The sequence below is a fragment of the Antedon mediterranea genome, chromosome 2, assembly GCF_964355755.1.
Source record: "Antedon mediterranea chromosome 2, ecAntMedi1.1, whole genome shotgun sequence".
Lineage (NCBI taxonomy): Eukaryota > Metazoa > Echinodermata > Crinoidea > Comatulida > Antedonidae > Antedon > Antedon mediterranea.
In genome coordinates, this window is record NC_092671.1 from 12,448,040 (window position 1) to 12,465,869 (window position 17,830).

Consider the following 17,830-nt stretch of genomic DNA (forward strand, 5'->3'; position numbering starts at 1 on the left):
TAGTGGGTATAGATTTGTAAACAAACCGAACACAGCTCTCGCCTAGTGCGTGTTGAAGCATAGCGAAATGGCGACTGCCGAGTGCTTTTGTTGCAAGGTGCATCATAAATGTTGTATATGTTGGATAAATCGTGAATTTAACTACGGTACACAAAATCACTGAATAATATTCCTGTTTTTAATTTTCAAACACTTGCTGAGTGGTTTGCGTCGGCTCCGAAGGATAGTGGCGCAAAATCTTGGACATTTTTCAAGGAAAGGTACGTCCACGATGTGCTCGGGTCTCTCCGCCCGCCCGGTGGCGTTGGCTGATGATGCGGTACTTGGTCTACTAGGCCTAGGAGGCTTGGGTGTCTGTTTAAGCGCCGAAGAACATCACATAATACATGGAAGATGCAATAGGAACATGAAAAAGAATGAAAGATAATAATTAATATATTTACGCAACATTTGTAAATAAAATCAACAGTTAACATGTATTAAATGCACCGTAATTATATATGTCAAACCAAAAATGACAATACATAAATAAAGTCGATGATTCCGAACCAAATGCCCAAATAATTCTACAGTGAATATAAAACATAAGTTTAGAAAATAAATAACATCCTTACCATGCCATTCCATCAAAAGGCTAGTTTTGACGATTGCTTTTTAAGATGATCATCTCTCAGTTCTCCCATGCTTTAACATACCTCTCGCTGTGTTTGTTTACCATTGTATACCCACTAAAAGGTCAAACTGACGGTGACCTCGCGAGCGCGAAACGTGTCTATTGTTCCTGTTGTGATGCTTTATGCTTCACGTATTGTTTATGTTATCTATAGCATAGTGTGCTATTCAAATTGTTATGCTGCCCTCTATAAATTATGTTACTATAATCATACCCCATTATAATAATTATTTATTTGTGAGACAATTTTATATCCTATAACAATCAAGTGAAATTAATATATTATTATAAATTAAACAGAACAGATATTTATAGCTTAGTTTGGAATGTTTGAAATGTGGATATTATTTATGATTTAGGACCTTGTGTCATAAACATCAACATAAATTTGTAATGCATTTATTTATTAGAATATATTTATATCTTTGAATTTTGCTATTGCTATTTTCATATTTCCATATATTAATATAGTTTAGTTCATCTAATTATCATCCATTCTTAGTGTTGTTGATATACAGTATTTGTAAATGATACCATTGTTATATACATACAAAACATAGGTGGTATTTAATACAATAGAAATATAAAAAGCATTCAAAAGCTAGATACTGGTGGCCTTCTAGACAGGTAAACTGTTACTATATCCTATTGCCATGTACTTAAAATGTACAATTTGTTTAGACTATTTATTTCCATGTTTTGAAATTTTCTAATGCCACCAGCATTGCTTCATGGTCTATAAAATATAGTACTTTTACCATGCTTATGTTAATATTGCCATATTTGGAAAAGTTTTATCTGCATGAATCTCCTTTGTGGTCATCATGTGTACTGGAGTTTATTTGTGCAATAGTACCTGTAAAGTGAAAATATTTATTGATATTAGCTACTTACCACAAGGCATCTGGCAACTGCCTACAATATGATGCGTCATTCTCTTTTCTACTACTGTATTATTAAACAATTATAGAAATTATTTCTAATTTTAAATATCGCACCAGATTCTCCTTTCATAATTGTTAGCCACATTTCAATTTAGCTTTAAAAAAAAAAAATTGTTGTGATGCAAAAAAAAAAACTATGAAGCAACATCATTATAATCAGCTATGCATATGAAATGGTAGTTGTTAGCTATGGAAATGTTGATTGGTTTTTAGACATACGTAGATGTTCGTAACGATCTGTTGATCGTTTTCTTATGTTTTATGATCAAAAGTCTCATGAATAAGACAAGGCAACGGACACTTACAAATTCCGAGGAAGGAAGGAAGGGATAATAATGAGATAAAAGTATTTTGATAAAGTAAACTGATTGCATCATTAGAATAACCATTATGTTTTTAGTTTGTTTTTCTTTTTGAAATTGATAGTTTAATAGAAACGAAAGTGGACCACATCAGTGGCTGATCAAGGATTTTGAAATAGGAGGTGCCAAGGGCCTACAAATTGTGAAATGAAGTATATTGCAATTTTGTGTCTCCCCCCACTAAAGGGATCCTACCTTTGAAATCAATGAAAACTAACCACCTATGTTATCGCAAACCAGCCACCTATGTTATCGCAAACCCCATCACAAACCTTGCCAGAAACCAGTAGAAATATTTTTTGTTTTCCTGTCATGTTGGTAGTTAAAGTCCATAGTATTTTTCAGTAAAACCGGTAGCGCAAGTGCCTCATGTCTCAAAGTGACTGATGATTTGTATACAAGTGACACCCCTAGGGCCCTCGTCCCTTGGATCCGCCTATGCATATTAGATAAAGAAAGATTGAATCCAGAATACCAACCTAGGAATAATGGAATTGGCCACAATCTTAGTCTATTGATAGGATTGTCACAAGAATTGTGGAATAAGTAGCAATCTGATTCTTGCCCCTAAAAGCGAGGAGTAATGATCCCTTGAAAGGAGTGGGATATTTACAGTTCATATGAACAAATGTTGGATTGTTGATATTACCTGTTGAAAGTTATATGAATCATGAGAGCAATTCTTTTATGTATTCAATCTGGGTGCTTTGTTTAAGGGCACTGTTTTGTTGCCTGAACCTTAGATTTTTTTTTTAACCAAAATGTTCTAAGGGAGGACCCATGAGAAATCCATAATGATAAGAAACTGGTAGCGCTTTATACATTTATTTACACTTTTCTTTATGCAGCGTTCATGAAGGAGAATCAAAGATGATGACAACATTAATTAATATTGTAAATTTCAGTATAATAAATATTAAAATTACATGCTCAGACGAAACTCTAAACCACCCAGCGATAATTAATTTTTTTATTTAGAAACGATAAAGATGACGAAATCTGCGAGAATGAGAAAAAGCCATCGGAACTAAGATTCGAGCCTGAAACCCTCTGCTTGATATGTAGCATACAACTATTAGACCACTGAGGCTTTCTAAAATGATGGATAAATATGTTGCAATACACTAGAATATTTTTTAATGAATTATCAGTATTATGATAGAACTTTCCCAATTTCTTGGAACAGTTTTCCATTGTGGTTCCCATGTGCTTCCTGTATAAACCGTTAATTACTTTATTGTGCAGACCAAAACCAAAACTGCAGACATTTTTGATTTGAACGTTTTTCCCTAACAATTTATTGAGGAAACAACCTGAACAACAAGAAGAATTAAAGCCCACGTTGAATTAAGTTCAAGGTACATTTGGATTATTTCTTTCCCTACAATTTTCCCGGGTTTTTTATTCTGGATTATTGATTTATATTTTCTTTATGTACAGTATTTCCCTCAAGTTAAGCCACCTTAAGCAGAACACAAGTTCAACTGCACCAGGACTGACCTAATTTCCCAGATGTCCATGTTAAAATTAAATTTTCACTATTTAAATTTAACTTCAGTAAGACTGGTAATGAAAGATTTATTGTTTGGTAAATATTCAGGAACACAACACTTGTACTTTAATGATAGATTTTTGGCTGAATGCAAGTACATTACATCTGAACATAAGCTTTACATCATATGCAAACAATTAATACATAACATTAATAAAGGAATAATCGTTCCAAAAGTGTTACTACCAATGCCATAAATCTACAATTGCAGTGGATTCATCCCACGAGGTTTCCACCTCTTTAAAAGGTCAAATTTATAATTGGAAAATATTGACCTAGCCACTAGGACTAATTTAATGTTATACTGTTTACAAAAACATCAAGTAAAATTATTTTTTTAAAGTTTTTGATAAGTCTCATTATCGTACAACTCCAAGCTGCTTCTATGTTATTTTGTTTCTACCAAGTTCACAATGTTTCTGGAGGTCCCCACATTTCATTAACTTGAAGCCAGAGGTTGTTTAAATCTTTGCGATAATACTAAGATAAGATGTTTGATGTTTAATAATGCGATATAAATCAGTTTTCTATTATTAACTTCCTTGCACCTTTTCATCAACTTACCTCCACCTCAAACAATGTTGGATCTGTCACAAAACTCGCACCTCAAATATGTGTATTGTTATTAACATAAAAACATAATTTGGGGTTTTTGGGAGGGGAAACTGTTTGTGTTTTTCCAGAATCGACTTGGAAGGAGAGGCCAGGGATAATTCTGGAATAAAAGCAAGTAACTTTGCCTTCCTACAGTAGACAACTTTGTGGTTTGGTACCACATCCAGTGCTTTTAAAAACAAGAACCAACTTTTGCTTAATTATGTCTACATGATCCATATTTCTGAAAACAGGAATTGATTGTTTTATGGTAGACGTATATGTTTATAAGTAGTATCCGCCACCAGTGCTAATTCTGAAAATAACAACAACTTTGTCTTACATAAATCAACATTGACAAAAACTTAATAAAATTATAAATTAAAAATAAATAAATTCAATTCAGTTTTTCACTTAAGCACTTCTAAACAATCTTGATTTAAACAAAAAGAAAAAAAGATTTAGGGCTATGTTCGCACATACTGTACTAAGATCGGGCGTGACGAAGACTGGAATCTGTCAGCGGTTAACTCTTGATCTGGATTACAATACGCTAGTGTGAACCAGATCCGATAAATATAAACTCGGTCATACAGTAGTTGTGGTTGACGTCACAACTGGACCATCTGAAAGCATATTTATAGGAGGCCTGTTTGTTGCTACCATCTCATACTGTACCTTACAAAACCAAAACACAGTGGCAACCACTTAGTGGGCTTCAGTATTTGACACAATTACTTAATCAATAAGTTCCAATGTCAACTGCTTATTGTTATCAGACAAAATCCTTAATGAAGCCAAGGCTAATGATAACTGTCAGAAAATAAGTGAAATTTAAATACTGTAAAATAATCTTGTGATCCCAAATTTTAAAGGGATTGACACATTTCCCTTATGAACACATCCCAGGAAAGTGGAGATAAAAAGTTCTTTTTGTGTTTTCCAAAAAAGCATTGATATAAGTGTTAAACGTTATCTTAAATAATATATAAAATGATAATAAGAACTTTCACTGCCAATTTTTTGTAGGTTTTCACTATTGTATAATTACTGATATATTGTATTTACCAGGCATTTTTTATAACTAATTATAATAACTTGCATCCCATTTTTAATGAGTAATTATACCAGAATAGCTACAAAAACAAAAATCTTTTTAACCTAATTTTGAACCATAAATTTAATCAATATTTTTATTGGAATAATTAAAAATTTGAATAATCTACATAATTTATATTGCGTACGTGATCAAGCAAATGTCAGCAGCTCAATCATTTTGATATGAGGGTGGTTTTTATTATTATATTATTCTTAGTTATCGGATAATGTATTTATTTCATTATTTTGCTTCGTCATATTTTAAAATATGTAACAAAAGCAACAGCATTATTGCTAGATTTCTCATTAACCTAGCAACAGATGTGAAGGCCATTCTATCTGAGAGCACACTTGATGGAAGAGCCAATACAAATACTGTAGATATTCCCTATTGTGTTAAACAGAGGGAGTATGTTAGATGCGTTTACCTGCACTTTTGAGCAGATGTGTCTGTGTGTTTTATGAAAGAGCTGGGATTGGAATATCGCTATATATACAGCTAAAAAGAAAATAAACACGGGCTCACCTCTCCCAGCCTGCCGGCTTTCTCCATTGGATTTTATTGAATTTAGTAGTCAATGGATTCCCTTAGGAAAAGTAGGATGAGCATTCGGAGATCATTCCGTAGGATTGTAAAAAAAGGTAGGTAAGAAAGCAGAAAACACATGACACTGACAGCAAGTCAATGCTGCTATAATCAATTATGTACAGATTCAGATGTCATCAGACATGGTTTTCATTTATATTCATTTATTTGAATTTTTTTAATTTACTACTGTGAAGCTAACAGGAGTGTGTTTGTCAAGAAATATATCTGCCTTATTGATTACTTTCTCTTTCCATGATCTTATTCCATTTTAATATGTATTCTATCTAGCATTTTACCAGCATATGCACCATGTTTTGGAATTAATTTAGAATGATGTTTATTAATTTTACATGCACGATTTTTACAAAGCAAAACAACTCCTCTTGTGAATAAAAATAAATGGTTTAAAATTTATTTAGTTGAAGCTTGGAGTTCAGGTCAATTCTATTTATTATTTGGAACATTGTGACTATTTTATCTTTTTATTTAAAGTATTACTTCAGTCTATTTTATTTTATAAATTTTTCATTTTTTCTATTAAAATACTGTTGTTTATTATTGTCATTCTATCCATAATTTTTTTCGACTTGTTAATAAAATACTGACAGATTGCTGTTACATACAAAAATACTGTAAATTATACTGTATTTATATCCATCCATTTTCTCTACTCATAAACCACATTTTGCCGTCGCCACAAACAGATGAAAAATATTTGTGTTTTTGTCCAATTTTTACAACATAACTTAAATTAGAACATTAAATCAATCATTAATGTTTAAATAATATATCAGAAGATGTTTGTAAATCAAAATGTTAATGCAAAGTATTTTGAGTAGAAACATTTCTGTGTGCAAAATATTACACTGCATTTATTCTCTATTCGTTACCTGCGTAATGGAATGACAACCACTGGAATTATATTCAAGATGTTTATGTTTAGTAGCTTCTGTATACTGTAAAGTATACGAAGTATGTGTTTCTGCACAAACAGCGGTTATGCTAGTTCATCACCATATACATTAAAAAAACATTTTTTTTTTTAAATACCAACAATTTATTTTAATATTTGCTCATACTTTTTAATGTGAAACTAATTATGATTCAATTTTGTTGCAAATTATAATATTGGAACTATTATTAATATTACCAACATGTGAATATTGTTATTTATAAATTGATTCTTGGTTTTTAATGTGAACAAATTAGTAGGTGGCCGCATGTGTGGGAAAAATGAGTTGTTTTTCTTCTTATTGGAAATATCCCTACTGTGAAATTAATTTCATGTCAAGGAATTCCAATGAAATTAGTTGGAAATTTGAATTTTGGCTACTGTAGCAAAAGCACAACATAATGCTCAGTATGAGAACGCTTTTGATGATTAGAAGGTTTGTTCATAGGAACTCAATCATACTAACAATTCTTCCTATTGAGTTTCATTTCACCAGTTTTATTACCTACTTCAAGTTTTTGGGATTTTGTTAAATTTTAACTTATTCATATTATTGTTTTAGTTAGCCTCAGTATACTATACTTACCATAATTTGGATAAAGATCTTGTGCATCATATTCAAATAAACTTACCCGGAGTTACACCAAATTTGGAAATATCCACCAGCGTGAGAAAAAGCATAGGTTATAAATGATTTGAACTTAGACCAACCAACTACTATTACTCTCTAATACATTTGTATTCAGTATGTACACTAACATATTACTAAACTTATATTTACCATTTTTATATTCTATATCTAAATTTGAAAATTGTTTGTTGCTTATTTATACTGAGCGACCTCTTCAGTCGAAGACTGGTCTCCCAGAGGACCCAGTTATGATCAATGGCTGTGATGTACTAGTACAATGGGGTAACTCCCTACTCGTCTCAACAGATGTACCAGGTTCTTTAAGGTGCACATGAGCCAGATGTACACTGGACCTACGGTTTATAGTCCTTATCTGAGAAGACTCGTTCTACTGCCAGAACCATGGAGCGAGTAAGCTTGGAACCCTTGCCAATGTTATAGCTACGTAATTACGGTTCCACGTCTTAACCGCTCGGCCACTCACACACACATGGAGTAGAATAGAACAACAAATCCGAGTTGTTATCCAATCAAATTTGATCTATATCATAAAAGCCACTATGGTATAATGGAAAGATGTCAGCATATCAAGCAGAAGATTCCAGGTTTGAATCTTGGTTGGGATGACTTTCCTGTTACCTATTTCCTTATCTTGATCATTTATTATTATATTAATTAATTTCCAATATATCACGGGGTGGTTTAGTGTTTCTTTATGACTATAAATTTAAGAATATAGAACATCGATATATCTGTGTAGTAATGTTACAGCAGTGCGCTTTAAAAATAGAGTGCAGGAATTTGAGATGCATCACAAGATTGGTTAGTAAAGCAAATACAGGTGTATTTGAACTAAAGTATCATTCAGTAATAATCATACCATTGCCTGCTGTCTGATAGAATCGTTTCATAATTACTACTGTTAATTCATTTTTATAAGGAATTAATAATTAGTCGACTTGATTATATTTTTTTCTGGACTAGTTATCGCTGGTATTTTTCTAGCCTACAACATGCTTGTTAAAATTAGTTGCAAAATTGCCCTTGTTTGATGCTCACTGGGCACAAAATGGTGGTAAATTTTCTAGTCCAAAGTGATTAGTAGAGAACAATGTTTGGCTCTTCGAAGCAGAAATGAAGTACCACTCTCAATAGCTTATAAACATATTGTTACTCTAATGAAAGAATATAATTTAGAAATGTTATCAATGAAAACATGTCGGTATTATACTACATGTACAATTTAACAAAAATGAAGGAAAAAAATTTGTAAGAATCTAAAGCAATAGTCAGTATTACAAGTATTTTTTTTTTTTTTTTTTGTTAGTATGAACAGTAATTCTAACATTCAATAAGCTATGTATATTATGCAATAAATGTGTCATTTAATCCTTTACATTAGCATTTTTAATTTTATCATAACATATAATTATGAACCCTATTATTGGATTGTATAATTATGACATAATATGAAATGTTAAATGAAACATATTGAATGGATTTACATTATTATTATTGCAATGTTTAGATGCATACCGATTGGCCAAATGTATACCTTTGCGATAATCACTAAATTCCCTCTGTGTATTTTGGATTGAGCATTGGCGCAAAATGATAATATAGTCTAAATTGGAGTGTGTATTGCAGGTGACAAAACTGTGGTCTTGTTTTCATGTAACTCTCCTTTTGTATATATGATTTTAAGTAGAGATTACAATTGAACACTAGTGATATAGTATATTGTAACAGTAGGAATTATAAAAAGCTAAGGGCACATAAAACAATTGACAGTGAAGATATATTTTTCATTAAATTATGTTAAATTGCTTTCCCTTGCCCTACACCACCCATTTAAAAACTCCATCAAATATGCTCTCTGTTTACCCCATGAAAATCATGTCATAATAAAGTTCAATGAACATTCGTGCATCGAAATAACACTGCATATTTACTATACATAGTCTCATAAATTTAGGTTTGTACCTTTGGACTTCTAAATTGTTTAAATCTGCAATTACATGGTAAAAGTGTTTACCCTGTGCAGTCACTTGGTCATGAATTGTTTATATTATTTGTATTCTGTTGACAGTTCAGATCTACAGTATCTTTATCTTATAAATTGACATGAATTATATGAATGACAAAAAGTTATTGAATAAGTAGATGTTTATGGACCTTATTTATTTAAGGTGACGTGATAAAAACATAACAAACCAATTATTAGTATAGTCTGGGAAAAAAATTATATATATATAATATATATCCAATCTGCAGACAGTACTGTTTCGATCTTATTAGATCTCGTCAGTGCAGCTCAGGTTTCGAAATGAAATGTACAGCAGAACTGGCACAATATATAGGCTATATATATATATTTAACACTCAGTCTTGTTATTTTGAATTCCCTTAAATTACAACTAACTGAACATTCATATATAGAAATATGGGAGGATAATACGATGACTTTATGTCCTTTTGCAATATAATTTATATATCGATGGAAGGACAATGCAAAGAATGAATTATGTCTTTTTTAAAATATGAGAGGACACTGCAATGAGCAAATTTACTGAATGTTGTGTCCTTTTTAGAGATAATTATTTGAAGGATAGAAAATACTTTCGCTCTATTTAATACTTCAAATGTGAATTAAGATCAAATTCATAACATTTCATTTTTCAAATTCCTCAAACTACAGTATTTCTCATATCGATATCATTTTATCATTGGTTATGAAATTATGATATTTGAATTCCACATAACATAATTATGTAAAGTTCCCTTGCTATTTTAAATATCAATGTAATATAATTATTTTATTACAAAGTATATTGACAATTGATTAGTGTATATGCAACTGAAAAGTTGATGAAATAGTATTATTTTGTAATAAAACTATTGTATATATGGCTTATGAAAATTCAATAAGAACATTTTTGCAAAGTCATGAATTAAAACAAATATTTTGAATACTGTAAATTTATACTACATTATTGGTCAAGTCAACTAAAATATGGTGTAATGTTGATAATTTTTGTACTGATTTCAAAGGATAAATGTATTGACTGAATGTTGTACAAGTATCATAGTATTAGAATTAAAGTCAGTGGGCGGATGGTCAATATCTACTCTAGAAATCTGTGGTACAGTAATTCCAAGTATTCTGCTGTTTGTTTTGGAAAGTCTATTTTGTAAGTACTCACAAGAGAGGAAGGCACAACAACAAAAACTTGTTGGTGGTTCATTTATTATAGCGAAGAATTTGGAAAATCAATATACAGTAGTACTATGTATAATGTAAACTTAAAAGTGGCAATAACCTTGAGATTAGAAGTCAAGGGTCATATCCACTTGACAATGAGGCAATTGGTCCTTTGTAACTTATTCCATTTTTGGCTTAAATAAAGGATTACTGAATCATCCTAGCCTTGAAACACATTTTGTTTCGTACTCTTTTGAGGCAGTTTTATAGCCTTCCAGTTTACAATGAGAAAAAGATGACACAAAAGTAGTAGGTTTAATTGTAGTATAGTGTCAACTCTCACAAAACCATACTTTAAATAAAAAAAGTTGATTTTTTAAATTGAATTTAAAATGACACAGACATTGCGATTTTTGAACATTTCACCAATACCATTTTAACATCAACTACCGGTAGTAAAACTCTGGAGTTTTACACACTATCTGCAATTTGTATGGTACAGTATGTGTAAATCTGGAGTTTTACCAGTTGATGTTAAACGGGGACTATTTTAAAACTTCTCTACAAATATATTGTGATAATAGTTTCTTGGTTCAACAAGATAATTATAGGCTTGACCAAATTATAAAGGCATTATAGATCAAATTATGAGATCATTTTTTGTGACTGTATTACTATACATGATATAAATATCTGTACTATCAAGTAGGCCTGGTATCTATTGTGAAGATTTTAATATGTAATGTATAGGATACTCCATTATTTAAATAATTTGTAATTACTGATTAATTAAGGTTAAGGATTTATAGAAACCTTTGTAATCTAATAGGTGTTTACTTAAACCTAATTAATTCATTATCGATTTATATAAGTTCATCACATATATTGACCTGTGTAATGAAATGATGAAAACAAATCAGGAATATGAATTCAATACCTTAGTAGCAAATTGATGACTAAAAGAATTTTAGTTAAAACCTGTGATTCATCTCGGTCAGTTTATTTTAGTTAATATTTTGTGGGGTAACAACTTATATTTTTCAACTTCTTTTTTTTTCTTATATTTATTTGTTTTATACCAAAATGTAGCATTACACAAGTACCACTAACCTTATCATTGATTTTTAAATATGTTACTGACATATTAAAATAATTTTCTTTTTTTTTCCAGATTCAAATGAGGGAACAGGCTCATCATCTGTTTACTGACATATTAAAATAATTTTCTTTTTTTTTTAGATTCAAATGAGGGAACAGGCTCGTCATCTGTACCTCTATCAAATCAAAGCAATGAATCCCCTGTATACAAGAGAAAAGGAAGTATAAAGTAAGTATTTTATTTCATAATCATCCAACAGCAAGCACAAACTCGCCAATTACAGGATGGATAAACTATTTTATATTTTTCATGCTTATAAACTAAGTCTCATTTGAAGCCTATGGAGTGGAGTTGAAAGAGTGGTGGGTTACAACTCATGGCACTAGGTCAGGATTGAACTCTGGACGTTGGGATAGGAAGGCAAGCACGTTAACCACCAAGCTACAACTCCAGTACTATTAAATTAGTTTGTTCAGGTTGACAGTAAAATAGTACTGTAGTCTGCAAATAAATCCAGCTTGATTTACTATATTTCACTGTAGATTGTATAAACTGTGACTGGCTAGCCTACTGGGCTAACTTGCCACATGTGTCCGCTACAACATTCCGATCTCCCCAAGGAGTTAAATAGTGTCAGGCAGTTGCCACCAAATTGCGTTCATCCGTCTGTGATTAAGGTGGACCAGTCTGTGATTAAGGTGGACCAGAACACCACGGTATAACCACATCTCTTCCGAAAGGTGAACTAGATTCTGATGTGTATTTTTAGTCCACACCTTGAACATGTGTTGGCACTGTTCGGCTATAAGTTTGCGGTACTTTTGCGGTGTTTGTCCACTCGACTAAACTGTGTGAATGTCATTCCTTTGTTCTTGACCAGATACTCAGCTTGTCATAATGTCCGAGGTTCAAATCTAGCATCAACTATTGGTTGACAAAATGATGTTAAGATAATGCAATAACTTGTGATTCGTGATTTCTGTCTTTTATGAATATATTATTATAAATATATAATAATTTATGTAAAATTTATTCATCTTTTTATTTTATTTTTATTCTTGTTTATTTCATCTATTCTATATGTATATATGTATAAGTCTGACTATTAATTCAGTAGGCAAAGAACAATAATTCTAAACCGCCCGGTGATATACTGAAATTTAATTAATTAATTTGAAACGATAAAGATGAGGAAATCTGTGAGAATGAGAAAAAGTCGCCTCAACCGAGACTCGAACTCGGACCGTCTGCTTGATATGCAGTTGCCCTAACCATTAGACCACTGGGGCTTTCATGGTATTGTTCAAACTCGATTGGATAGCGACTCTTTAAAATTCTCGGCGTGGTACGGCGGAACAGCACTAGTCCTCAGTTGTACACACGCGCAACAGAGATCAAATTGATACGCCCTCATCTTACAGTATTTTTATTCACGAGGCGGGATCTCCGAAGCGGGATCTCCGAAGTCTGACTATTAATTAGAATATTGCCTGTATACCTACTTTTGCTTTGTTTATTATACTATACATATTTTGTAAATTAGAATTTCTTGAAAGGAAAATGCACATTCATTATTATTTACCTGCGACTTTCCTAGTAAGAAATATATTATTAATACAATTATTGGAAAAGGTTCAACAACACCAATTCTGAGAGTTTTTTGTTATATACATACCCGGAAAATTCTGAATTCTTATAATTGAACGTGATGTGACCAAATAGTACAATAACCAAACAGATAATAATTAAAGATCAATTCAAACAAAAACCGAAATTTTAATCATTATTAATATTTAATTATACATATAGATTAGAGTCCCTATAGATTGATATATTGTCAACTTTTTATCTAGACTCTACAGTACAAGAAATTTAAACCATTTTATTTATTTTTCTACTTAAAATATAACAATAATGTAGTAATTAGTAATTACTAATATTCATATTAGTATTCATTGGAATGAGCTTATTAGGTATGCAAAACCTCTTATAATAAATTATGATTTTTTATTTTCACTCTCCAAAGGGATCAGTTTATTTGTGTGTGTGTTTTCAATCCAACATGAGGGTATGAAATATCCATGCATTATATGCTGTAGGTTTATTATAATATAAAACTCCTTTTTTGTACCTCTCGTGTAGTATAGAGGACCTGACATAGATATTCCTTTCAGATTGCATCTTGCTGCTGAGGGCTTGCCTTAATAATGCATTTGACATTTCTGAAACAAAATCAATAAGACTTGAGAGTTGTATGTTTGCCTTGATCAATTTATCGGCCATCTCAAAACGCTCAAGAATGCTATTATTTTTAGCCAAGCATCAAATAAATATTTGTAAATAATAAATTTAAGCAATTAACATAATGTAAAATGTTTTCAACAGCATTGGTCTCGGGATAAATTATATGATTCAGTGACCTGCATATTGTTGTGCTTTAAAGAAAAATATACTTAAAATATTAATGCTATCACAAAAAGGCAGATACTGTACTGTCACTAACAATCGATGCCAGGACCTAACAAAAATACTGAAAAAAATGTGTATGTTTGATTAGATAGTCACTTGTTTTGTTACATTTATCAACTCTGAATATGAAAGTACAGTTGAACCATTACTAATGTAACCCAACATAGTATCCACTTAAGAACCATCCCTCTCCCCTTAATGGGATTGGCCATAGTGTAAAAACCTATGTGTAATATCCATTGTTCGTTTCATGAAATCCATGAAAATGTCCCATTTAGATACGGGTATCCCCTGATTTGGGGTGACGTCCCCAAGGCATGGTTCTACTCTAAATATTTCAAACACCCGTTGCGAATCTAAAACATTAACGATTTCATTTTATGTATTTAATGCTTGTTTCAAACTCATCTTATTAAATATTATAATTTAGAAAAATAATTACCAGCACCAGTTTACATAGTGTTGCTAACTATAAAGAATGCTACTACAGTTTGATAATAGATTTCCATACAACTATTTTCAATTATAAAATCCATTTTAGCACACATATTTCAATTTACCATCCCCACCATTACTCACTGCAATTATTATTATAATTGTTTTACTTGGAATTCAATTATTTATGGTGGTATTATAACTGCTTTGGTTTTCCAATCATAAATCATTGATTAACATTTTTATAATTTGATATTCATTTGTGAGAAGGGATGGAGTGTGGGGAGGAGAGATAAATGGAAATTTATTAGGCCCATGTTATTCAAAGTAACATACAGTTAGTACTTTTGGCTTTCATTAAATATTCATGTTTATACAGTATGAATAATAAAGATTTGTTCTGTTTTGAAATATTTCCAGGGCAATTGATATATTTGTTTAGAATATTTATTAAACAGTCCCCGGCATAATAATGATGGTAATAATATTTTGTCAATTGAAATTTATTTACACCATTTTATCTTTTTTCCTATGATGATGGAAAGTATAATATGTTATGGATGTATATACCTTTAAGGACAAAATAACAATTAAAAATGAAATCATGTCTTAGTAGATTTTTTTATTCCATTAATCTAATAACAACTAACCAATTGTAACTCTAAAATTAAGATTTGTCTTGGCCCGCAAAAGATATTTTGAACTGAATTCTATACAAATATTATTATATTTTAGGCCTATAATACATCTTCCATTTACCACATCTTTACAATACAACCTTTAAAAGGTCTTTTTTCGAGTCCAGTTACTTCTGAACTTTTATTTCAGCTCCATTCAAAGTAGTAGTGGTGCCAGTCCGATCGATGATTACCACACATTTAGTGTTATGAATAACTTTTTACTAACTTGATAATTAGTGATTCAGATTAGAAATAAATAATTTGTTTAGGTAGGCCTTGAATCTGCTATATGAATGTTTAGTTAGGGAATAATCACTCCATTTACGGGTGGTGATACACGTTGGACTTTAAAAATGGAAAATTTAACAAAGGTAACTTTATCCAAGACCATCTGTAAGTTTGACCATTGTTCGAATTTGAATAATTTCACTCATTAGTTTTATCATAGTTTTAATAAAATTTAACTAAACTAGGATTGACGTTGATGGTATCAGCTCATTTTACCTGGAAAGACGAGGAACAAATAGGGGGGCAGTGGTTGATGTTGGTTTTAGTTTAACTCTGGGGGAATTATAGGGCATTCGGATTGTCTTTTCTTGGTCACTATAGCCTGCAACTCAGCTTAACTTGACCTGATTATTAAATCCAGTGCAAATGAGGATTTACTATTACTATTTTTTATTATAAATCAGAATTTTAAGTTAAAGACAAATTTTAAGTCACAATAATCACCTCGCTCAGTGACAGATCTGACAGATCTGTTGTTGATTTTTTTTTTACCAGAGAATTCAGTTATAAGCAGATTAATTCATGTAAAAGAGATGTAGACAAGGTGTTTGTTTAAATGTCTAGCAGTTGGAATAACCCAACTATATCAGTAACCTTCAATGATAACATGGAATAATTGTTTTTAAGCCAGGGTATTACTTACTAAAGTCATCGTTCTTCAGTAAATCCATGATAAGTGACGTTGCTGAAAATGTCAATAGTGTGGCCTAGAATACCCAACTTACGGTTTTATTATTATATTTGCATTTGTTAATTTTTTTAAATTGGTTTGCTAAATATATTCATCATCATCACCATTTGTTATATATATATATATTGGTATAAACCTCCATGGTTAAATCATCAATCACTTGATGTAACCCTCCTCAAGCATATTCAATTTCCTCTTCTTTGTAGCTATTTACCATTACAAAGTCCTTGAATACCTCTCTTTCATCTCTTCATCTTTGTTGTCTTTCTATTGGTGGCCATTCTGGGACTCTTTTTGTTAAATATATTTACAATGTTTTAATAAAGGACAAAACATAGAATCACAGTTGTCATTATTCCAATGTACCATATTCTATAAATTTCTTTTTTAAATATATTATTAGAAAGTGGTTAAAGAGTCCAGTAAGAAGGAAACTTAGTGGCAAACAAGATAAAAAAGACCAAACAAATGGTAAAAGCTCTAAGGTAGGTACTAGATAAATGAATATAATAATCCATAACAAATTGAATTCAATACAATAAAGAAACAATATATGAAAAAATAATAAAGAGGGCAAAGTGTAAAGAATCAAAGATTTCAAGTGTCAAGCCGAGAAAAAAAACCACTTATATTAAATAAACACAAATGAGGGATCATCTACATAATGAAAAGGTATTTGCTTATTTTAATTGAGAGTGTACAGTAATTGGATATAATTTGATACTTAATCTTGGATGTACAATAAACCTTAAGATGAAAAATATCTGTCGCAAATCAACAGTTGATGTTGACAACAATTAACAACGAATTTTGTTTTTGTTTGACAAAGATATGAACATAAGGCTAAATTAAACTGGATCTCTTACTCTCCGGTGGCGTGAATTGCGCTGTGGTGGTCACTTTAACCATGGAGAAAGTAACTTATTTCTCCATGCTTTAACTGTCCAGAGCCAATCTGGATAAAAGGCTTTAAATTTATTATTAGGTTGAAATAAATGATCAGACGAACCTACCCACATAACACTTATAGTAGAAATAAAATCCATCAAATAGTTTATATACACATTTAAAGGTGGTAGCTAACAAGATTTAGAAGGTCTTAAAATCTTAAATTTCAATATTTTAGTTATATATTTAAATGTGTATTGTATGAATGAACTGAAATATTATGTGACTGACCCTTTATATTAAAATGTAATAAATTTGTTATTAGAAAAGCATATTATTATGATACCATTGTATTTTTATAATTCATCAATTTTCATCTGATAGTGTAAAACATTTTAACGACATCAATATTGTGTTGCTATTGGTTCGTTAGCCCATATTACCTACACGCACCATTGTAGACCATTTGCATCAAGTCTTGGAGTTTACTTATATTATGTTGATTTAAAGTCTGTTAGTACTCTTCAAGTGCCAAATGCATTACTAACTCACTGTAAAGGAAGTGGACACTGTGATTTTATACTATTTCTACTGTATATGCTGACAACACTGCATGTGCTGTGCATATTAACATTTACAGCAAAATACTTGTGAAGAGAATATTCATGATAGCTGGTACTCTA

General features: G+C 31.1%; 1 protein-coding gene across 4 annotated transcripts in view; it reads left to right on the forward strand.

Annotated features, from left to right (window-relative positions):
* LOC140040441 (kalirin-like) overlaps positions 1–17,830 on the forward strand; it is a 151,976-nt gene that overhangs the window by 103,474 nt on the left and 30,672 nt on the right. For all 4 annotated transcript variants that reach the window (XM_072086391.1, XM_072086393.1, XM_072086392.1 and 1 more), the window contains 2 exons: positions 11,837–11,924; positions 16,663–16,744. In XM_072086391.1, the coding sequence (XP_071942492.1) occupies positions 11,837–11,924; positions 16,663–16,744 (170 nt within the window). The remainder of the gene's footprint in view (positions 1–11,836; positions 11,925–16,662; positions 16,745–17,830) is intronic.